The sequence below is a fragment of the Hylobates moloch genome, unplaced genomic scaffold (genome assembly GCF_009828535.3).
Source record: "Hylobates moloch isolate HMO894 unplaced genomic scaffold, HMol_V3 SCAFFOLD_6, whole genome shotgun sequence".
Lineage (NCBI taxonomy): Eukaryota > Metazoa > Chordata > Mammalia > Primates > Hylobatidae > Hylobates > Hylobates moloch.
In genome coordinates, this window is record NW_026652281.1 from 73,278,574 (window position 1) to 73,302,169 (window position 23,596).

The 23,596-nt window shown below is 45.8% G+C and overlaps 2 protein-coding genes across 7 annotated transcripts in view; one reads left to right on the forward strand and one right to left on the reverse strand.

Annotated features, from left to right (window-relative positions):
• DNAH3 (dynein axonemal heavy chain 3) overlaps positions 1-7,495 on the reverse strand; it is a 223,910-nt gene extending 216,415 nt beyond the window's left edge. The window contains exon 1 of the mRNA XM_058440807.1: positions 7,379-7,495. Within this exon, the coding sequence (XP_058296790.1) occupies positions 7,379-7,495 (117 nt within the window). The remainder of the gene's footprint in view (positions 1-7,378) is intronic.
• The window catches only part of LDAF1 (lipid droplet assembly factor 1), a 28,050-nt gene continuing 11,152 nt past the window's right edge, over positions 6,699-23,596 (forward strand). For 2 of the 6 annotated variants that reach the window (XR_009214151.1, XM_058440803.1), the window contains exons 1-5: positions 7,599-7,740; positions 8,898-9,052; positions 9,129-9,322; positions 18,241-18,409; positions 22,316-22,454. Coding sequence is in view for 5 of the 6 variants with exons in the window: in XM_058440803.1 (XP_058296786.1) it covers positions 9,227-9,322; positions 18,241-18,409; positions 22,316-22,454 (404 nt within the window). In the remaining variant the exon portion in view is untranslated. Of the gene's footprint in view, positions 6,802-7,529; positions 7,542-7,592; positions 7,741-8,897; positions 9,053-9,128; positions 9,323-18,240; positions 18,410-22,315; positions 22,455-23,596 lie in introns of those variants that run through there. The other 4 variants (XM_058440804.1, XM_058440806.1, XM_032157079.2 and 1 more) reach the window with 4 other exon arrangements.

Here is a 23,596-nt window from a genome sequence, read left to right on the forward strand (position 1 = left end):
GGGCAGAGGAGCTCCTCATAACCCAGAAGATGGGCGGCCAGGCAGAGACGCTCCCCACCTCCCAGACGGGGCGGCAGCCGGGCAGAGGCTGCAATCCCAGCACCCTGAGAGGCCAAGGCAGGCGGCTGGGAGGCGGAGGCTGCAGCGAGCCAAGACCACGCCACCGCACTGCAGCCCGGGCAACACCGAGCACCGAGTGAGCGAGCCTCCGTCTGCAGTCCCAGCACCTCTAGAGGCCGAGGCGGGCAGACCACCGGAGGTCAGGAGCTGGAGACCAGCCTGGCCGACATGGCGAAACCGCGCCTCCAGCCAAAGGAGAAAAACCAGGGAGGGGTGGTGGCGCGCGCCGGCAATCCCAGGCAGCCCGCAGGCCAGGGCAGGAGAATCACGGGAGCCGGACGCAGGGAGTCTGCAGCGAGCCGAGTGTACTCCAGCCTGGGCCACAGAGGGAAGAAAAGAAAAAGAAGGAAGGAAGAAGAAAGAGAGAAAGAGAGAAAGAAGGAAAGAAGGAAAGAAAGAAGGAAGAGGAAGAAAGAAAGAAAGAAAGAAAGAAAGAAAGAAAGAAAGAAAGAAAGAAAGAAAGAAAGAAAAAGAAAGAAAGAAAGAAAGAGAAAGAAAGAGGCAGGCAGGCAGGCAGGCAGGCGGGGGGTCAGACAGGCTTTTTTTTTTTTTCTGTGAGATGCTGAGTCTTGCTCTGTCGCCCAGGCTGGAGTGCAGTGGCGTGATCTCAGCTCACTGCAAGCTCTGCCTCCTGGGTTCATGCCATTCTCCTGCCTCAGCCTCCCACCAGTATGCCCAGCTAATTTTTTGTATTTTTAGTAGAGACGGGGTTTCACTGTGTTAGCCAGGAAGGTCTCGATCTCCTGACCTCGTGATCCGCCCACCTCAGCCTCCCAAAGTGCTGGGATTACAGGCGTGAGCCACCGCGCCCAGCCCAGTTTTTCCCCATTTTAACACTAAGTCCTGTATCCTGGGAGCAATCTCAGTCCTGGGCAAACTGGGATAGTTTGATCACCCCACACAGTCGATGCTCTATAAATGTTGTGGCTAACATCAATATTACGATAAACACAGAAATACATGTGCACATACTCAAAAGTAACAATATTAGCTGCCGCCCAAATATTAAAAGCACATGTTCCATGGTCACTGTGAAGTTCTCTCAAAACCAAGTTAGACTTAATGAGTTTTTTGGGGATGCCATGCTTGCATATCTTTTTTTTTTTATTATTCAATTTTCCCCCAAACACCACGATATTCCCATTTTAAGGATAAGGAATCAAAACTGAGAGATATGGGCCGGGTATGGTGGCTCATGCCTGTAATCCCAGCACTCTGGAAGGCTGAAGCGGGTGGATCACTTGAGGTCAGGAGTTCGAGACCAGCCTGGCCAACATAGTGAAACCCCATCTCTACTAAAAGTACAAAATTAGCCGGGTATGGTGGTAGGCGCCTGTAATCCCAGCTACTTGGGAGGCTGAGGCAGGAGAATCACTTGAACCTGGGAGGGAGGTTGCATTGAGCACAGATTGTGCCACTGCACCCCAGCCTGGGCAACAAAAGCGAAACTCCATCTCAGATAAAAAAAAAAAAAAAAGAAAAAGAAAAGAAAAACAAAAAAACTGAGAGATACATAACTTTCCTAAGTCGACTTGACTCATAAGTAGCACTGATACAATTGAAACCTGTCCTGATGACCCTGAGTCCACTGCTCTTTCCATAAACTACCTGTCCAAAACACAAACGTTCCCGGGTTCCTATGAAGAGAATTGCATAGCACCAACTACTTCCATTTTCCCCCTTTTTCCACTCCTTTTCCTCAAAGTTGGGCTTTCCATCATTTCAAAATAACCCTGAGCTTCTCCATCTCTTATATTTGTGCTCTTTATCATAAAGTATACATACGGTTTCAAATAGCATTTGGAATAAATGAGACAGTGGGAGGGCTGGAGACTCCGGTTTAGACAGAAAAAAAAATACAGGTAAAACAAGTATTTTAAACAAGTATATTAAATGGGAACATTATCAGGTCTCCTATACTGGGTGTGAAACCTCATGTCCCACCAAAAACAGCAACTGTAATCCAATGAAGTGAAAGATTAGAATGGGGCCGGGCGCCGTGGCCCATGCCTATAATCTCAGCACCATGGGAGGCCAAGGCGAGTGGATCGCCTGAGGTCAGGAGTTCAAGACCAACCTGGCCAACATGGTGCAACCCCGTCTCTACTAAAAATACAAAAAATTAGCCGGACATGGTGGCAGGCACCAGTAATCCCAGCTTCTTGGGATGCTGAGGCAGAAGAATTGTATGAACACAGGAGGCGGAGGTTGCAGAGAGTGAGATCACACCATTGCACTCCAGCCTGGGCGACACAGCGAGACTCTGTCTGAAAAAAAAAAAAAAAAAATAGAATGGACCTGATGTGGAGCTAATGGACCCTATGGCCTGTGTGTGAGTAGGAGGCATGCTACCATCTGATATTTAGTGTGCTTTAAGTCTACTAGTGTTTAAAACTATCAAAACAATACTAATGGCTTTCATTTATTGAGCATATACTATCCCCTGGGACTGCTGCTAAGCACTTAGTAGACATCATGTCTTTGAATCTTCTCAACAACCTAGAATATAAATATCAGTATTTTCACAAGTTTTATGATTGAAGAAACTGATAGATTAAACTAACCTGCCCACAGTCACACAGCTAGGTCAGCAGGAAAGTTTGAACATGGTTATGAAATCTGTTCCATGGCTTCAACCAAAAACCTACATGTAATCTGAGGAAAGATGAAAAATACATAAAGTATCTGCCAGAGAGAATGAAAGTGACTTCCCCCAGGCCACCTCACCTGTACCAGAATTGTTTGTTGTCTGACAACTTTGTGTTGGATAATTCTTAAGAAAGAATACAGGCTTCAAGTTTCTCAATCTTCTTCTTTTTCTTTCTTTCTTTCTTTTTTTTTTTTTTTTTTTGAGATGGAATCTTGCTCTGTTGCCCGGGCTGGAGTGCAGTGGTATGGTCTTGGCTCACTGTAACCTCCACCTCCTGGGTTCAAGTGATTCTCTTGCCTCAGCCTCCCCAGTAGCTGAGATTACAGGCGTGTGCCAACACACCCGGCTTATTTTTGTATTTTTAGTAGAGATGGGGTTTTGCCATGTTGGCCAGCCTGGTCTCGAACCCCTGACCTCAAGTGATCTGCCCACCTCCGCCTCCCAAAGTGCTGGGATTCAGGTATGAGCCACCACACCCGGCCTTGTTTCTCAATTGGGCTGCCAGACAAAACACAAGGTGCCCAGTTAAATTAGAATTTCAGTCAAACAATTATTCAGGTAAAAGAATGTTTTAGGGCCGGGAGCGGTGGCTCATGCCTGTAATCCCAACACTTTGGAAGGCCGAGGCAGGCGGATCACAAGGTCAGGAGTTTGAGACCAGCCTGACCAACATGGTGAAACCCTGTCTCTACTAAAAATACAAAAATTATCCGGGCGTGGCGGTGCATGCCTGTAATCCCAGCTACTCAGGAGGCTTTGGCAGGAGAATTGTTTGAACCCAGGAGATGGAGGTTGCAGTGAGCCAAGATCCCGCCACTGCACTCCAGCCTGGGAGACAGAGCAAGACTTCGTCTCAAAAAAAAAAAAAAAGTTTTAGTATAAGCATGTCCCATTCAATACATGGGCTGTACTTGTAATAAAAAGTTACCCGTTATTTACCTGAAATTCAGATTTAATTGAGTGTCGTGTGTCTTTATTTGCCAAATCTGCCAACATGGGGAGGAGAGGTCAGCAAGGTTCCAAGTTGCCCCCGCCTCTTGGTATCAACAGTTTAGGGTCTTAACCTGTTGCTAAAAAAATTTCACACATTTCTTATTCAGAGGCTGGTGTTCCTGGCAGCTCATTCCTGAGGCCTAAAATAGTTGTTTAAGCAGAGCAACAGTTTCAATCCTTGGAGGCTACTATAGCAAAGTACCAAAGTCTGGGTGGCTTATAAATAAGAGACATTTGTTTCTCACTGCTCTGAAGGCTGGAAGTTCACGATCAGGGTGCCAGGGTGGTCTGGTTCCAGTGAAGGCCCCCTTCCATGTTGCAGGCTGCCAACTTCTCATTGTATCTTCACATGGTGGAAAGAGGGTAAGAGAGCTCTCTGGGATCTATTATTTTATTTTATTTTATTATTTTATTTTATTTTATTTTAATGAACCAGGGTCTCGCTTTGTTGCCCAGGCTAGAGTACAGTGGTGCAATCTCAGCTCACTGCAGCCTCCACTGCCTGGGCTCAAGAGATCCTCCTGCCTCAGCCTCCCATGTAGCTGGGACTACAGGCGTGTGCCACTATGCCCGACTAACTTTTGTATTTTTAGTAAAGGGGTTTCGCCATGTTGCCCAGGCTGGTCTCGAACTCCTGGACTCAAGCAATCCACCCACCTTGGCCTCCCAAAGTGCTGGGATTATAGGTGTGAGCCACTGGGATCTCTTTTATAAGGGCACTAATCCCATTTAGGAGGGCTTCACCTTCATGACCTAATCACCTCCCAAAAACCCCATGCCTAATCCCAACACATTGGGGGTTAGGATTTCAACATCTGGATTTTAGAGGAACAAACATTCAGTCCATTGCTGCAAGTAATTGGGAAGGCAAAGGAGAGGCTGAGAGTGAATTTTTTTTACCCAACCATTGCATGTTCCTTGAGGGCCAAGTCCTGATGCTATGGAGAGATGCTAGGATCCCAGCCCTGGAGGAACACATGATGTGGTGGAGGAAGCAGCTATCACACAAAGACAAGCAAAACTCTGCTGGCCCAGCCAAAAATGCCAGAGGTGGGAGGAATTCGAAGATTGACAGAGACGCCCCTAGATGGCACCCTTAAACAAAAATCCCAGTGGAAATCCCAACTCAGCTTTCCAAAGCAACTTCCATTCAGGGAATGATGACTGCAGGGATTTAATTTAAGGAAACACACACACACATACACACACACACACACACACACACACACACACACACACACACACACAATCTTTTCCTGGGTGGGGAACCCAGCATTTTGCAGCTGAACAAGGTGCATGATGCCAGACAAGATTGGCTAAAACTTAAGAATTTAGGGACTCTTGTCTGTCCTATCCCCACCATTAGCTCTTCTTTTCTGCTATTGTGGAAGAATGACAGCAGGATTCTGTAGTTTATCATTATTATCATCGTGATCATCATAAATCATCATGCCAAGCTATTTCTCTATCCATTAGCCTGATTATTTCCAGAAATATTAGGAGGTAGATGTAATAATACCAGCAAATATTTTTGAGCCCCTACTCTGTGCCTCAATAGGTGCTAAGTTCTCGACAGCCACTATTTCACCAGTCCTCACTACAACCCTGTGACTGCTTCTTTTATTCATTTATTTATTTTTTTGAGACAGGGTCTCACTCTGTTGCCCAGGCTGAAGTGCAGTGTCACTGCAACTTCTACTTCCCAGGTTCAAGCAATTCTTCTGCCTCAGCCTCCCGAGTAGCTGGGATAACACGTGCGCACCACCACGCCCGGCTACTTTTTGTATTTTTAATAGAGATGGGGTTTCACCATGTTGGCCAGGCTGGTCTGGAACTCCTGGCCTCAAGTGACCCGCCCACCTCAGCCTCCCAAAGTACTGGGATTATAGGCGTGAGCCACCACGCCCTGCCAGCTTTTCGTTATCTAAAGACTTATTCTCCAGGGTGCTATGGCCACAGGCAAAGAGGAGAGGTCGGTCAACACAGGTCCCTGTCTGGAAAGTGGCTGAGAACTGTGCAACAGCAGACCAATGGTTGGGCTTATCCCTTTCCCTAATTTATGGTTGAAGCCATGGTTCAGAGAGGTTAGTCACACACTAAGTTGCCATCATGCTCCACTGGATAGCAGTGGTTCTCAACTCGGGATGATGGGGCCTCCCAGGGGACATTTGGCAATATTTTGAGACATAACTGGAGGGGGGGGGGGGTGGTTCTTGTAACTGGCATCATTAGATGTCAGGGTAGAGGCCAGGATGTTGCTAAACATTCATTCTACAATCCACAGTTCAGAAACACAGAATTATCCCGCCCCAAATGTCAATAGCATACTATTCAGAAACCTTACTCTATAGGGCAGATTTGGGGCCAGGAGAAACACGGGCTCCTGCTCCGACTTGGATCCTTGCAAACCGAGGAATTTGGGTTGATTTATCTTGTCTCTCTCAGCCTGGACTTTTTCAGGTGTAAAATGGAGATCTAATCCATCTGAAAGGATCTCACTGGCTTATGACATTTGCATTTGAGGAGTCATGGTTAAAAACTTCCAGCCAGGGTAATACTTCATCACGTGTTTGTCTTGAGTTCCAGAGACGTTCCAGAGCAGCTGGTTTTGGGTATACAGGAGGGGAAACCCTGAGACCCTTGGAAAACTCGTTCTCGGCTGCCAGTCTGCCTGTCTTGAAGGTGGTCTGAGCTTTCTCACTCCAAGCCAGTCGCATGGGAAGGGACACTCTCTGAGCCTCAGTTTTCTCCTCTGTCAACCTCTCTGGGCTTGTCCCAGTGGCTCCGAAAGCCACTGGGAGCGAGCGCGCTTTGCAAAGCCCTGGGCGCGGGGCCTTGGCGCGCCTTTGCCGGATCCTTCCGGCCACGGGCGGGGCGAGCCCAGAGGAGCAGAGCCGAGGGGCGGTGCCCGGGGCAGGGGGCGGAGGCAGGCGGCTCTGGCTCCCGGGACGCTCTTTCTTTCCTCCTCTTGTTCCTCCTCCTGCCTCTCTTCGCTCCGCCTGCAAACGCGGTGGGGGCTGCTCGGCCGTCAGGAGCAGGTGAGAGCTCGGAGCTTGGGGGTGGGGGTCTGGGTGCCCCGGGTCGTAGACCCCCCTCGCAGGGCGAGGACAGCGGAGGAGCGCGGGGGCGACGGCGTGAGCGCGCCATCGGGGTCCCACGCCCGTAGCTTTCTGCCCCGGGGTTAGTATAAGGGGTGTCTCCTGCCTGTGAGTCACCGGGACGGGGCTGGGAGCGCATTAGGAGACACGATTCCTCCCCACCCCTAAATGCACACTCACCCCGCCACCTCCCAACACACACACACATACACACACACGCTACCACTAGATTAGGTAAAATGGTAGCTAGCACCACCACACTCCGAGACTGTGCCCCTTTCTGGGGAACCTGGGGAAGACGTCGAGGCAAACCTCCCTAGGATTATTGAAAACGGGCGCCCTCCTCACCACCCAGACCCTCTTCTCCACCGAGGTCCCCTTCCCCATCACTGCAGAGAGATCTGCAAGTATCAAAGGGAGCTTCTTTACCCCCAAATTAATAACAAAGTATTCGACTCCCCTCTGAGTTCCCATTATTCAGCCTCTGTGACTTCTGGGACGCGGACCCCCTCTCCACCTGCATTTCACTCCCTTCCTCCTCTCCTTGGGTCTCCTTGGCTTTTGAAGGCTGAAAGGCTGGGCCCAGATGGGGAGGGGCGGCCAGTGTGAGCTCGAGGCGCCTTGTAGCTCCCATCCCCCAACCAGAGATGTGATCCCTCCTCCCAGCTGGAACTTTCGAGGTAGCCGTTTGCCCCTGGAGGTTCGGGGGTGGGAGGGCCAGGAGATTTATTTGGGGCCTTGGAAGGGGAGACGGTTGGCTGGTGTTGGCCTGGCCCAGTCCCCCAGGCGTGAAGAAGGCGGGGCACTCCTTGGCCGCGCCGGGTTCTCCCTTTCCCTTCTCGGGAGACAGCTCCGTGCCTGGGGAGGCCCCTCTGAGGAGTGAGTGACCAGGGGGTCTGGGAATTGGTAGCCAGATAGACGCATTTGAAGGCTGTGGCCATGGCATTCGCCCCACGCACTCTCTCATCGGACTCCCCAAACCGGTCTGGGTGGCACTTGAGGTTCCCAGACCAAACGAGACCTGTAAGGGGAACTCGGCTTGTTTCTGCTTGCTGCAGAGATGAGATTATGGGAACTGAGTGCTGGGAACCCCCCAAGTTCAAGATCTACGCCAGAGGCAGCTTCAAAGAGAGAATGTGGGGTGGTGGGATTAGTCCCCTCCTCAACTTCCCCCACCAAAGGGTTTCTTGTTTTACAAAAGGGAGGTAGCAGAGGCTGTCTACCTGGGATGATTAAAATGTGCTTTAATTTGCATACTAGACCCTGTACAGCTTAGTAGTAGATAAAATTACCCCCTATATGATAAATAAATATGAAGATCTCTCACTCAATTAATTTTGGCCACGTGGACATCTTTTAAGCATTGGTACTGTAGGTCAGGAGGTCAGTTTAAAGGGAGAAATGGAAAAGATATCTCTGTGTCCAGCCAGTTCTGGGAAATATAAAATACGAATGATTTTTTTTATATTTGAAAACTCAACAAGGGTTAAAAATATATCTAATTTAACCAACTGCTTTTATTAAAAATAAGTAAAAATTGTATGAGATTGGGACACCCCTCAAAATTCCAGGCAGTTTAGAGTATAATTATTGTGGTGAGGTCTGCCCCCGAGGCGCAGTTCTCCTTAGCAGGGATAGACTTACCCACAAGTAAATAGATGATGATGTATGGAATGATGGAATTGGGAGCCAACCTGTACAGTAATAAAGAAGAGAAATAGGACAAGGCTGCTGTTGTACAAGGAAAGCTTTCTAGGGAAAATAAAAGGCAATGAGATTTGAAATAGTGTATTCAGCTTTCTTGCTTTCTTTGCATTTTCAGCACTTTGTCAAGCTAAAAAATAAGCTGTCAGAGATAATACTGTTAACATTTTATCATCTTTTTTTTAAAGTATCATACACATCTTTTCACATCACTAAACGGTCACACTATCATTTTAACGACTGAATTTATCATTATTTAACGAATTTTCTCCTAATGGAAATATAGTTAGCTACTTTCCAATGTTTTGCTAATTATTATATGTTATAAACAGGGATGCAATGCACAGCCTTTTAGTACATTTTGAGATACCCGTTGGATTATTTCCATCATGTTCCTGGTAGATAAATTCCTGGATTGAAATGTGTGCAATCTGAAATTGTTGTGAATATCGCCAGGTTACCCTCCATCTGCATGCCCGCCATCAAGGTATGAGGATGATAGGAGCCCTCGTCGAACCAGTTGGATGAAGACCACTAACGGCTTTTGTTTCCTCTGGTAACAGCAAGAGACAGGGCGACATGAGAGATTGCACCGCCAGCTGCACTGGAGAATTTACTGGTAGGATAATTCATCCCCAAAGAGATTGAAGTGAGCTTCAGAATGGCAAAAGAGGAGCCCCAGAGTATCTCAAGGGACTTGCAGGAACTGCAGAAGAAGCTGTCTCTGCTGATAGACTCCTTCCAGAATAACTCAAAGGTCAGTTTCCAATCACTATGTGTAATGGAAAATCCCAATATAACACTAGCATAAACAAGATAGAAAGTTATTTCTTTCTCCAGTAGAAGAAATTTGGAGGTAAGTCAAGAATCTTTCTAGCTTACCACCCTGCCATGTCTATGCTGTGACCTTCAAACTCCTTGTCTGAGATGACTGCAAGAGCATCAGCCATTGTATCCATGTTCCAGGCAACAGGATTTGAAGAGGGGGGGAAAGAGAAGTGCGAGCCACCTCCAATTTAAGGAGACTTCTGGGAGTCGCACACAATACTTCCAATTAAATCCCTTAAGCCAACATTGAGTCATTTGCCACTAATGGCAAATGCAATTCTTTAGCTGGATAAAGAAGTCTGTGCCACAGATATCATCCTTTTTTTGGTTTTGTTTGGTTTTGTTGTGAATTTTGCCCTATCTATTACCCTGAAAATGAGAGACAAAAGCCTACTTCAAAATTTGAGTTCAGTGTTCCACTAGGAACCCAGGTCCAATAGAAATATGACGTGAGTCACGTATGTAATTTAAAATTTTTCTAGTAGCCACATTTAAGAAGTAAAAAGAAATAGGTAAAATTAATTTTGGCTGGGCATGGTGGCTCCTGCCTGTGATCCTAGCACTTTGGGAGGCTGAGGTGGGTGGATCACTTGAGATTAGAAGTTTGAGACCAGCCTGGTGAACATGGTAAAACCCTGTCTCTACTAAAAATACAAAAATGAGCAGGCGTGGTGGTAAGGCCTGTAGTCCCAGCTACTCAGGAGGCTGAGGCAGGAGAATCATTTGAACCCAGGAGGCGGAGGTTGCAGTGAGCCGAGATTGTGCCACCACACTCCAGCCTGGGCGACAGAGCGAGACTCCATCTCCAAAAAAAAAAAAAAAAAAATATTTTTAATAATGTTTTTATTTAACCTAAGATATCAAAAATATTTCAACATGTAATCATTTATACAAAATTATTAATGAAAAAAGGTTCTTGAAACATTGTACCTTCTTTTTTGAACTCCCTCTTCAAAACCCCGTGCGCATATTTTACGCTTCTAGCACATTTCAATTTGAGTTAGCCATTTTTTAGGTATTCAGTAGCCACTCAGTGGCAGTGGAACTTCAGATAGTATATGTTTTCTTGCATATTTATCCTTATTGCTTTCTTCTATATGTCTTTCAGCATTTTGTCAAGGAAAAGAAAACAGCTTTCAGAGATAATACTGTTAACATTTTGTATGTCATTCTAGACCTTTTTTCTATGCAATATACCTATAAAAATACGTATGTATATGTAACAAAATGAACTATTTTGTGATGTATTTTTTTTGTATTGGATAGCACAGCGGATCTACTCAAAGAGATGCTTGTTTGCAATCTACAACAATAAATTCTGGACTCGCTCCAGAATTTATTTGGCACTCTTTGTGGATTTACCAAGCTATTTTTAAATTGGACAAGCAGCTTTCTCGCCAGCTGGCGGGGACTCTTGTTATTAAAAGTTAGCTCAGTAAGAAGGGTCCTCCTGCCTTTTCCACATTTACAGCTGATTCTCATTAGCCATGGTAGTTACGTTCTATAAAGTTACTGCAGACACTGAATTAGCACATACCAAACCATCGCTCCTAGGGGAAATACAGGATTCAGTTGCTGTGAGCCTGTGTTCACAACATTTTTGTCAACTGATCAGTACATAACCTCGTTTTCTGTGTATTTCTGTTTAAAGACATGTTAATATATATTGTTGATCATTAACATTGAACTAAGGGCCAACAACAGTACTATGACTCGTGTCTTAAACAAAGCTAATCACACACATGTATTTTCTCCATAGGCACATCACAGCCTTCTCATGCTTAGAAACGCTAGAGAACCCTTCAGCACTACACTTGGGGACCATTTTCAACAGTAAAATCACCAACCTAAAGCATAAACGTGGCACTAAATAGAACACAATGATACTTGTTTAAAGGATGAAACAGGAAGGCTCGGTGTTACCGTGCTTGACCTCAGCTGGGAATGTGCGTGGCAGGTGACTCCACTTCTTGCTGTTGTGGACACGTCCACTAATGACCTCAAAAGCACTGTAGGCCGGGCACGGTAGCTCACGCCTGTAATCTCAGCACTTTGGGAGGCCGAGGCGAGTGGATCCCTTGAGCCAGAAGTTCCAGACCAGCCTGGCCAACATGATGAAACCCCCTTCTCTATGAAAAATACAAAAATTAGCTGGGTGTGGTGGTATGCACCTGTAATCCTAGCCTCTTGGGAGGCTGAGGCATGAGAATCGCTTGAACCCAGGAGGTGAAGGTTGAAGGGAGCCAAGATCACACCGCTGTACTCCAGCCTGGGTGACAGAGCAAGACTCTATCTCAAACAAAACAAAACAAAAAGCACTGCCAGTATTCATTTTGAGGTTACAAATAAATTTTAGTGAGGAGGCAAATTTACAAATATGGGATTGTGAGTAATAAGGATTGACTGCATATTTCTTGGCACTGACTGTATGCCAAGCACTGCACTAGGCATTCGCCCTGGCCCTGTCTGAACTTAGTTAATAGTCATGTTCACCTGCCTTTTTTGTTTGTTTGTTTTTGTATTTTTAGTAGAGACAGGGTCTCTCACCATGTTGGCCACGCTGATCTCCAACTCCTGACCTCAGGCAATCCACCCACTTTGGCCTCCCAAAGTGCTGGGATTTTAGGCGTGAGCCACCGCGCCTGGCCACCAGTGGTTGTAAATGGTCCTGACCCTTCGCCCTTCTCCTGGTAGGAAGAGATAATGAATCATTGATTGTTTTTTGCATTCTGATACCAGGGAATTTGCCTGGCTCCTGAATCATCCAAGTTTCAGCCTTCATGTTCTCAAATACTGGCCACTTTGTCCCTATTTTAGAAGCCAACTGCCTTTGTCTGACCTTGGGCAAGTCACTTAGGCTCACTAAATTTCCATCTCCTTTTTTAAAATTGTTTATTTATTCTTTTTTGAGACAGAGTCTCACTCTATCTTCCAGGCTGGAGTACAGTGGTGCGATCATGGCTTACTGTAGCCTCGAACTCCTGGTCTCAAGCAACACCTCCAGCCTCAGCCTCCTGAGTAGCTGGGACTACAGGTGCACACCAGCATACTCAGCTAATGTTTTATTTTATTTTTTGGAGAGACAGGGTCTCTCACTGTGTTGCCCAGGCTGGTCTCAAACTCTTGGCCTCAAGCAGTCCTCCTCCCTTGGCCTCCTGAAGTGCTGGGATTACAGAAGTGAGCCACCATGCCCAGCTGCCATCTCCTCTTTTCTAAAATGAGCAATGCCAGGCTCAGAGGTTTGTTATGAAGATTATCTGAGATGCTGTTTGAAGCTTTAGCACAGAGCATGGCACGTAATGTTGTCAGTCTGTCTCAGCCTTGCCTTCCTGGGCTCTGCAGTGCTGCACTGTGCTTGTAGAGCCTAGATTGGATAACCTGTGTCTACCTGCAGGCTGGTGATGGAAAATCACAGTGCATGTTACTGAATAATAACCTCTCCCACTTTCCATCTTTCCATTGCATCCCCCTGTGTTGCCATGAGAATGAAATGTTAATTGCTACGTTCTACCCCCCTGAGTTTAAATAGTGTTAGGTCGTTCTTTTTTACCTACCTCGTAGCATTGTAGGAAGAAATAAATGAGGAGATAACACGGGAGGCGCTTAAAGCAGTGCCTAGCACCTGAGTGTTTAATGAATGTTCTCTGTTATTATTAGGTGTGGTTGAATCGTGTCCTCCCTTCCTGGGACAGACTGGCTGGAGCTCAGCTGTACTTCCTGGGAGAAGACAATTGCTGGGTTTAACCATCTGAATCTTGGTCTCTTTACATATCTGAATGACTTTCTCTTTGATTATACAGCCCAGACTCCGAAAAGACTAAGAATGGCGGGGCACCGTGGCCGATGCTTATAATCCTAGCACTTTGGGAGGCCGAGGTGGGCAGATCACTTGAGGCCAGGAGTTCGAGACCAGCCTGGCCAACATGGTGAAACCCCGTCTCTACTAAAAAATACAAATATTAGCCGGAAATCGCCTGAACCTGGGAAGTGGAAGTTGCAGTGAGCCGAGATCGTGCCATTGCACTCTAGCCTGGGCAATAGAGCGAGACTCCATCTCAGAAAAACAAAAGGCTAAGAAAAAGGTGGATTCCTTAAGGACCGAAGTAGAACAGTCTTGCCTGTTTCCTTTAATATCCCTGTGCCATACTGTCCCTAAGTCCTGTGTATTCCTTCTTTTGTCATTCCACTTTCATACCCATCTACCCCTCCCCCTTCTCTTCCCTCTCTGCCATCAGCCTGGACTTGACCACAGTATATCTTGCCTGATTTCCTGCAAATCTTTCTCCCTGCCTCTTGCACATGATTGCTAGGTTCATATTTCTTAAATCATTCCTTTAATCATGTCGTAGTTCTACTCAAATGACAGCAGTTTGTTGCCTGTTTTTTTTCCCAGATGAAATTTAAATGAGTGCTGTCTAGGAGAAAGATTATGTGAGCCACATATATAATTTTAAGTTTTTTAATAGTTACATTAAAAACATAAAAAGAAACAAATGAGATTAATTTTATTTATTTATTTATCTTGAGATGGAGTCTCGCTCTGTTGCCCAGGCTGGAGTACAGTGGCACCATCTTGGCTCACTGCAACCTCCGACTCCCGGGTTCAAGTGATTCTCCTGCCTCAGCCTCCCAAGTAGCTGGGATTACAGGCATGCACCACTCTGCTCGACTAATTTTTTTGTATTTTTACTAGAGACGGGGTTTCACCATGTTGACCAGGCTGGTCTTAAACTCCAGATCTCAAGTAATCTGCCCACCTCAGCCTCCCAAAGTGCTGGGATTACAGGCGTGAGCCACCATGCCCGGCCAGAGATTAATTTTAATAATATATTCTTAATTTAACACAATATATCCAAAACACTATAATTTCAACAGGTAATATAAAAAAGTATTAATGAGATGTTTTGCATTTTTTTCATACACTTAAAGCACATCTCAATTCCAATGCCAAATTTTCATTAGAAATATTTCATCTGTATTCAGATTTTATGAAACTTACAATTCAACGAAATAGATTCACATAACCTATTTGAAACATACTTAAAATTTTTCCAACAACTGAATCAAGTCTCAGCTTTAAAATTAAAATTAAATTAAATTGGAAATCCAGGCCATCAGTCACAGGAGGAGCATTTCAAGTGCTGAATGGCACAGGTGGCCTGTTATGGACAGCCCAGGGATAAGTTAGCAAGCCTAGTGTCCTGGTGTCCCAGCCTCATGAGCTTCTTCCGTTGCACAGCCCTTCGCTTGCTGGTGCAGCATACTCACTGGTGTCTGCTGCCTCCCTTTCCTGGAGAGCCCATCTGCTCTCCCCACTGTGGTTCTTTTAATTGTAAGGGTCAGGTGACACAGGGAGCATCAAATAAGGATGCATGTGGATTAGAACTGGAAAGAAGTCAGGACCTGAGACAGCGCAAGGGACCAGCCCACATTCTGTGTGGTGACTCCCACGGCTCCTCTGCCTCTCTCTCACTTTCAGCTGCCCCGACACAGCAGGATCTCACTGGACTCTGATGATGGAGTGTCCAGGCTAGGCAGTGCCAGCTCCAAGGCGATTCCTGCTACAGTCATCTCTGGCTAGAGAAGGGGAATAGCAAGCTCTTTAGTGGCTTTTGTCAGAATGGTGGGGTAGCAGGAGGCAGTGAGGTCAGCAGGCATTATGCCGTCCTGTGGTCTGGCAGGCAGTGAAATTGGCCATGCCTCGAGAGTAAATCCTTAGGAGACCATGCTGAAGCCCAAGACCAACGGCTGTGGCTTCTTGGCATGGCCTCTTCTGTTTAAGCAGGGTGCAGCTTGCACTTTAGCTCCTTCAGCACGAACCACAAACCCCTCTTGCCTTCCACCTTGCCCTGAAAATCCCACTGTTTAAATCACTTGGGTAAACTCTTCTTCCTAGGCCTAGGCGGCACATGTGTTTTGAGGACCTGAATTAGGTCTTCTTTTCATCTGTTGGCCTGTAAGGCCCTAGGGATGAGGCTTAGGAAGGACCAGTTATGATGGAAGGAGGTTCTGGAATGATGGTACCTTTCAAGTGAACAGGATCTAGAATGCCAGTACTGAGGAGAGAGAAGGCGTGGAGCCTAAGGAGAAGAGGGGGAAACCCATCTTTGTGGATTTGCCTACGGCCAGCTCTGCATTAAAGCAGTCTCCCTCCATTGAGTCAGATCCAAAATTCCTTTTGCCTGGTGAAGGAAAATAGACTATGAACACAGCATAAACTTGCATTAGTCACAGGCTGTGGCCAACTATGGTAACCAGGTTGATGACATAAAAGCATTTGTACTTGATGTGGTGGCAGCTGTTGCAAGCATTGGACATTTAGAGTCCAAGACCTTAGCTTTTTTTTTTTTTTTTTTTTTTTGAAAAGGAGACTTGCGGCCGGGCGCAGTGGCTCACACCTGTAGCCTCAGCACTTTGGGAGGCCAAGGCGGGTGGATCGCCTGAGGTCAGGAATTCGATACCACCCTGGCCAATATAGTGAAACCCTGTCTCTACTAAAAATACAAAAATTAGCTGGGCGTGGTGGGGGTGCCTGTAATCCCAGCTACTCAGGAGACTGAGGTGAGAGAATGGCTTGAACCCGGGAGGCGGAGATTGCAGTGAGCCGAGATCTTGCCATTGCACTCCAGCCTGGGCGACAAGAGTGAAACTCCGCCTCAAAAAAAAAAAAGAAAAAAAAGAAAAGGAGACTTGCTCTGTCATCCAGGCTGGAGTGCAATGGCGCTATCTTGGCTCACTGCAACCTCCGCCTCCCAGGCTCAAGCGATTCTCGTGCCTCAACCTCCCTAGTAGCTGGGACTACAGGCATGCGCCACCACGCCTGGCTGATTTTTGTATTTTTAAAAGAGATGGGGTTTCACCATGTTAGCCAGGCTGTTCTTGAACTCCTGACCTCAGGTGATCTGCCTGCCTCCACCTTGCAAAGTGCTGGGACTATAGGTGTGAGCCACCACGCCGGCCAGGCCTTAGCTTTTAATGCTGAGATTTTGCCACTTGGAGGCTGTGCGACTCTAGACAAGTGATTAGCTTTTAATGCCGAGCTTAGTTTTTACTAGACAAGTGATTAGCTTTTAATGCTTAATAATAGACAAGTGATTAGCTTTTAATGCTGAGCTTAGCTTTTAATAGACAAGTGATTAGCTTTTAATGCTTAATAATAGACAAGTGATTGGCTTTTAATGCTTAATAATAATGCTTTTAATTATTATAATAATATAATATAACACATATTATAATTATATACATCTTATATATAATATATAATATAATTATATTTATATGATAATGTAATATATAATTAATGCTATATTAATTTTGATAACTAATATTAATATATCTCTAATATAATAATTATACAATAGTATAATTATAATGATTTTTTATTATATTATAATTATAATTATATTTTATGTATAATTATATATAATATATAATTATATTTATTATATATAATAATTATAATTATTATAATTATAATATAATAATGCTTTTAATAGTAATAATTTTAATGCTTAATGATAGACAAGTGATTAGCTTTTAATGCTAATCACTAATAATGCTTTTAATAATAATAATGCTTTTAATGCTTAATAATAGACAAGTGATTAGCTTTTAATGCTGAGATTTTGCAACTTGGAGGCTGTGCGACTCTAGACAAGTGATTTAGTTCATTGCTTCTCAAACTTTAATGTGTATGCATGACACCTGGGGAATCTTGTTTAAAAGGCAGAGTCTGATTCATCAAGGCCCGAGATTCTGCATTTCCTTTTTTTTTTTCCCTTTTGTTGGAGAAAAGATCTCCCTCTGTTGCCCAGGCTGCAATGCAGTGGTGCAATCCATAGTTCACTGCAGCCTCAAACTCCTGGGCTCGAGTGATCCTCCCACCTCAGCCTCCCAAGTAGCTAGGACTGTGGGTATGTGCCACTATGCCAAGCTAGTTTTTAAATTTTTTGTAGAGATGGAATCTTGCTCTGTTGCCCAGGCTGGTCTCAAACTCCTGGCCTCAAGTGATCTTCCCGCCTCGACTTCCCAAAATGCTGGGATTACAGGTGTGAGCCACCACGCCCAGCCAGATTATGTATTTCTAACAAACTCCTTGGTGATCCAAGTAGCTAAGCCTGTTTGTATCTGAGTGACTTCAACGATGAGAACCTCGGCTGTAAAGTAGGAGGCAGATGGTATGTACCTTACATCAATGCACCTGTATGCCGAAGAGGTCTTCTCAAGAGTCTGTGTTTGGCTGGAGAGCCATGACTGGGTCTTTCCTCCTTTCACAAGGCTTGACCTTGGGTGGGGACCTCAGACTTGCCACCTGCCCACAGCTGCCTAAGATAGCTGCCTGGGTGACTCATGTCTTGGGAGAAGTCTTGTTGTAGTGACTTTTTTTTTTTTTGAGACGGGGTTTCACTCTTGTTATTCTTATTATCGTTTTTGAGATGGAGTCTTGCTCTCTCTCCCAGGCTGGAGTGCAATGGTGCGACCTTGGCTCACTGCAACCTCTGCCTCCCAGGTTCAAGCGATTCTCCTGCCTCAGTCTCCCGAGTAGCTAGGATTACAGGCATACACCACCATGCCTGGCTAATTTTGTATTTTTAGTAGAGATGGGGGTTTCACCATGTTGGTCAGGCTGGTCTCGAACTCCCAACCTCAGGTGATCTGCTTGCCTTGGCCTCCCAAAGTGTTGGGATTACAGGCATGAGCCACCACACCCGGTCTGTAGTGACTTGTTAATGCATAAGCCTTCTGGCTTTACGACCTCTGATTGTAATTCCCACAGCTTGGGCAGATCCATTCAACCTGGGGTTCCGATGTGGTACTTAACCCTGGCTCTTTGTCCTTTGCCCACAGGTGGTGGCCTTTATGAAGTCCCCAGTGGGTCAGTACTTGGACAGCCATCCGTTTCTGGCCTTCACCTTGCTGGTGTTCATTGTTATGTCGGCCGTTCCTGTTGGATTCTTCCTGCTCATCGTGGTGCTTACCACCCTGGCTGCTCTGCTGGGGGTCATAATACTGGAAGGTAGCCTGTTCTGTCATTCACCCCCTTGGAAAATAACTCAATTGGGAGAGCAATACTTTTGAGACACCTGCCATTTTAAAATTTTTTTAAGGGGCGGGGTCTTGTTATATTGCCCAGGCTGGTCTCAAACTCCCAGGCTCAAGTGATCCTCCCACCCTGGCCTGCCGAAGTGCTTGGATTATGGGCATGGGCTACCATGCCTGGTTGTCTGCCATTCTTGTCAAAATCACATCAAGCAAGGCAACTTATCAGAGTAGGTAAAACATAGACTCTGGAGTCTGCATTCAAATCCCACCTCCACCACTGTGATTTGGGGCAAGTGGTTTACCTCTCTGAGCCTCAAATTCTTCATATGTAAAATGGAGATATAATAATACAATCTCAAAAGGTTGTTGTGAAGATTGAAACTTATGGCTCCATGAAGTCTTTAGCACAATACACAATACATCGCACAAAGTAGCTTTTCAATGAATGCTAGCTATTATTAAGCAGAGAGGCCGTTCATTCCACAGTGAGTTATTGGGCACCTACTGCATGCCAGATGCCTTGCTAAGTACTGGACACCACCTTAACCCTTTTTCCTGAAGTTCCACTACCAACAGTCAACTTCTCCCTGCATTCCTAAGTTAAAATTACTGGGAAAGCAAATCTGATTTGCTCACTTTGCCTTGTCAAATCAGATCACACACCCCAGGCAAGAGGCCAAAGAGATGGTGGCCAGTGGGTCAGGTGATCACTTCTGGTCCATTCCGTGGCTTCCCAGAGCTAAGAGCACCGAGGGCTGTTTATTTGCCCCAGGGACAAGGCAGTTTACACTTGAAGGACAAAGTTGGCATGGTCAGTGGATGAGCCAAATACAGCCTGGCAGAGTGGTTTTTGAGTAAATGTTGATAGATAGATGGGCGAATGCATGAATGAATGGGTGGAGGAATGGATGAGTACCATAAGAAAGGAAATTTACAGAGAAAGGAGAGAGCCATTACATTTTGGTGGTACCATGCAAAGCTTTACAGCAGACAAGACTTTAAAGATGTATGACAACCTTGCCTTGGGGTGGGCAAGGAAGGGCCTTTTGGACAGGGGAACAGCATGTGCAAAGCCTCTAGAATAGTGGTTCTTGAACCTGAGTGTATTTAAATCCTTTTTTTTTTTTTTCTAGATGGAGTCTTACTCTGTCGCCCAGCCTGGAATGCAGTGGCATTATCTCAGCTCACTGCAACCTCTGCCTCCCGGGTTCAAGCAATTCTCCTGCCTCAGCCTCCCAAGTAGCTGGGATTACAGGCATGCCCCACTATGCCTGACTAATTTTTATATTTTTGGTAGAGATGGGGTTTCGCTATGTTGGCCAGGATGGTCTTGAACTCCCGACCTCAAGTGATCTGCCCACCTCGGCCTCCCAAAGTGCTGGGATTACAGGTGTGAGCCACTGCAACCAGCTCTGAGTGTGTATAAATCTTACTTCCTTTATCAAAATATAGACTTTGGATCTCTTGAGACCAGGAGTTCAAGACCACCCTGGGCAACATATCTAGACCCCCCTCATCTCTTTAAAAATAAATAAATAAATAAATAAATAAATAAATATAAAAGAGGCCGGGCACAGTGGCTCATGCCTGTAATCACAACACTTTGGGAGGCTGAGGAGGGCAGATTACCTGAGGTCAGGAGTTAGCGACCAGCCTGGCGAACATGGTGAAACCCCATCTCTACTAAAAATACAAAAAATTAGCCAGGCACGGTGGCGGGCACCTGTATCCCAGCTACTCGGGAGGCTGAGGCAGTAGAATCACTTGAGCCCGGGAGGTGGAGGTTGCAGTGAGCTGAGATTGCACCATTGCACTCCAGCCTGGGTGACAAGAGTGAGACTCTGTCTCAAAAAAAGAAAGGAAGGGAGGGAGGGAGGGAGGGAGGAAAGAAAGAAGGAAGGAAGGAAAGAAAGAAAGGAAGGAAGGAAGGAAGGAAAGAAAGAAAGAAAGAAAGAAAGAAAGAAAGAAAGAAAGAAAGAAAGAGAAAGAAAGAAAGAAAGAAAGAAAGAAAGAAAGAAAGAAAGAAAGAAAGAAAGAAAGAAAGAAAGAAAAAAAGTGGTGTGTGTCTGTGGTCCCAGCTACTCAGGAGGCTGAGGTGAGAGGATCGCTTGAGCCCGGGCAGTTGAGGCTGTAGTGAGCTGTGATCGTGCCACTGCACTCCAGCCTGGGCAACAGAGCAAGACTCTGTCTCTTTAAAAAAAAAGAGAAAGAAAATGCAGACTTCCAGGCCTCATCCAGAGAGGGTTGTTTTAGTAGGTCTGGAGTGGGGTTTAGAAATCTGAATTTTTCACAAGCTTCCTTGATGCACCTGATTCTTTTTTTTTTTTTTTTTTTTTTTTTTTTTTTGAGACGGAGTCTCGCTCTGTCACCCAGGCTGGAGTGCAGTGGCGCGATCTCGGCTCACTGCAAGCTCCGCCTCCCGGGTTCACGCCATTCTCCTGCCTCAGCCTCTCCGAGTAGCTGGGACTACAGGCGCCCGCCACCACGCCCGGCTAATTTTTTGTATTTTTGGTAGAGACGGGGTTTCACCGTGGTCTCGATCTCCTGACCTTGTGATCCGCCCGCCTCGGCCTCCCAAAGTGCTGGGATTACAAGCGTGAGCCACCGCGCCCGGCAATGCACCTGATTCTGATGCGGGTGGTTGGCACCACACTTTGAAAAACAGTGATCTGAAATTTTGCAAATCTTTATGAAAAGGCAGCACACCTGTTGATGTTCTCTTCCTTCCAGCCTTTTCAGGGTCCCTCCCTGAAAGCATCACTGTGGGTGTGGGAGGAGCACTGGGCTAACTGGCCACTCACAAAGCAAAGGGAAGGATGTCAGCCATACGATACTTGCCATGTTACTCGTTCTTCATGATCTTTTCCTTCTACCTTTTATTCTTTTCCCCCCACGGGCCCCACATTATGAAAAAATGTATTTTCCTTGGACGTATTAGATGGTAATTCATTAATATTCCCATTTAGAATGGGAATGGTATATTAAAATGGCATATAAAATGCTCCATAAAAATGACCAATCAGACCTTAAGATTAAAATGTGATGGTTTACAGGCTGGATTTTCAAGGATGCCATCAAAAGCTGCATTTAGATTTTGCTTTAGCCTGCATGACCTTTATACCTATAGCTTGTAGATAAGTGTAAATAATGGCATTTATTATGCACTTTGAGACATTAGAGATAATTTACCTCCCCCAGTACTGCCTTGGCTGACTCCTCGAGGGGATCCCTTTGGAAGTCCATCTCTGACCTTGAGGATAAGGGGATCTCAAACTCCAACACTTATGGGCAAGACAAAATGAGCAGGCTGGTTGCGGTGGCTCACGCCTGTAATCCCAGCACTTTGGGAGGCCGAGGCGGGTGGATCACTTGAGGTCAGGAGTTCAAGACCAGCCTGGCCAACATAGTGAAACCCCATCTCCTCTAAAAATACAAAAATTAGCTGGGCATGGTGGCAGGCACCTGTAATCCCAGCTGGTCAGGAGGCTGAAGCCGGGAATCACTTGAACCTGGGAGGCAGAGGTTGCAGTGAGCTGAGATTGCACCACTGCACTCCAGCCTGGGAGGCAGAGCAAGACTCCGTCTCAAAAAAGAAAAAAAAAGACAAAATGAGCAAAGCGGCCCATGTGTGATGCAATTTGGGAACTGGGGGGACTGGAGGCAATGGGAGGGCCAGCCAGTTGTTGCCATGGTTTGATGTCCACTCAGGTGCCCATATCACCTCCTTTTTTTAAGTGATGCTAGAAATCTGGGTTTTTGTGGGAAGTCTCCTTACTTTAATAATCTGAGTTAGCAGTTGTTATTTTAAACACACTGACCCAGGGTCTGCCAGTTTTCAACCTGTTTGAGATGAACACTTCTAACCATGTTCTTCTCCTAGGATTGGTCATCTCTGTGGGTGGCCTCTCACTGCTCTGCATCCTCTGTGGTTTGGGCTTCGTATCACTCGCCATGTCGGGGATGATGATAGCATCCTATGTAGTGGTCTCCAGCCTCATCAGCTACTGGTTTTCTCCCAGGTAAATACATGTCCATGATATAATTTATTTTTTTAATCTTTCTACTTTTTTTTTTTTTTTTTGAGACAAGGCCTCCCTCTGTCACTCAGGCTGGAGTGCAGTGGCATGAACATAGCTCACTGCAGCCTCAACCTCCCAAGCTCAAGCAGTTCTCCTGCCTCAGCCTCCCAAGTAGCTGGGGCTACAGTTGCATGCCATTGTGCCCGGCTAATTTTAATATTTTTTATTTTTTGTAGAGACAGGGTCTTGCTATGTTGCCCAGGCTGTTCTCTAACTCCTAGGCTCAAGCAATCCTCCTTCCTCCGCCTCCCAAAATGCAGGGACTACAGGCATGAGCCACCGCACCTTGCTAAGTAATTTAATCTTTGCCACTTGAGGGGATTTTCACAAATAAAACCATAATCCTAGTTGATGTCCAGAAGGAAACTTGTAAGACCCAGGTGTTTCTCATAGTTCCCCATGTATGCCAGGCATCAGGTGGGAATTTACCATGGAATTTTAAACAAAGCAATTGCTGTCATTTTCCATAAGGTATACACATTTCATCATCATAGCAACTCTATCAGTATTATTGATTCCTTTTAAAAGATATCCATTTAATTTACAAATGTCAAATTAGGTGGTTTTCTTTGGCGGGGTGGGGCGGAGAAGCACAGGAGAAAAATGACCCACCAGACATGTCTGTCGCCCAAAGCGGTATAGTTTGGGAGCCGTGAATCTTCTGTCCCCAAAGTCTGTTGATCCCCTCTGCTCTTGAGGATGTGAGTTTCTCACCAACTGAGTGTGAGCCTCGTGTTTGAATATATAGATTTTTGTTCCTACAATATGGCTCTTCAATGCCAGCTACTTCATCTGGGGCCTCGAGTGAAACAACAGCGATCTACTTAAATGCTGGAGGGAAAAACCAGCTATGTTGGCATTACTGGGAGACTCTGTGTTTGTCTATAATGTGCCACCTACGTAAGGGATTATCAAAGGAGATTTATTTTAATGCTTTATTTTTGTCCTATGTGTTGATTTTAGAATGTAAGTCCCAAGTTCATCATACTTCATTTAAGCTCCTGCTAAGTTGATGATAGCGCTACTGAGCACTTGCTGTGTGCCAGGGACTCTCTTAAACACTTTCCAGGCCTTATCTCATG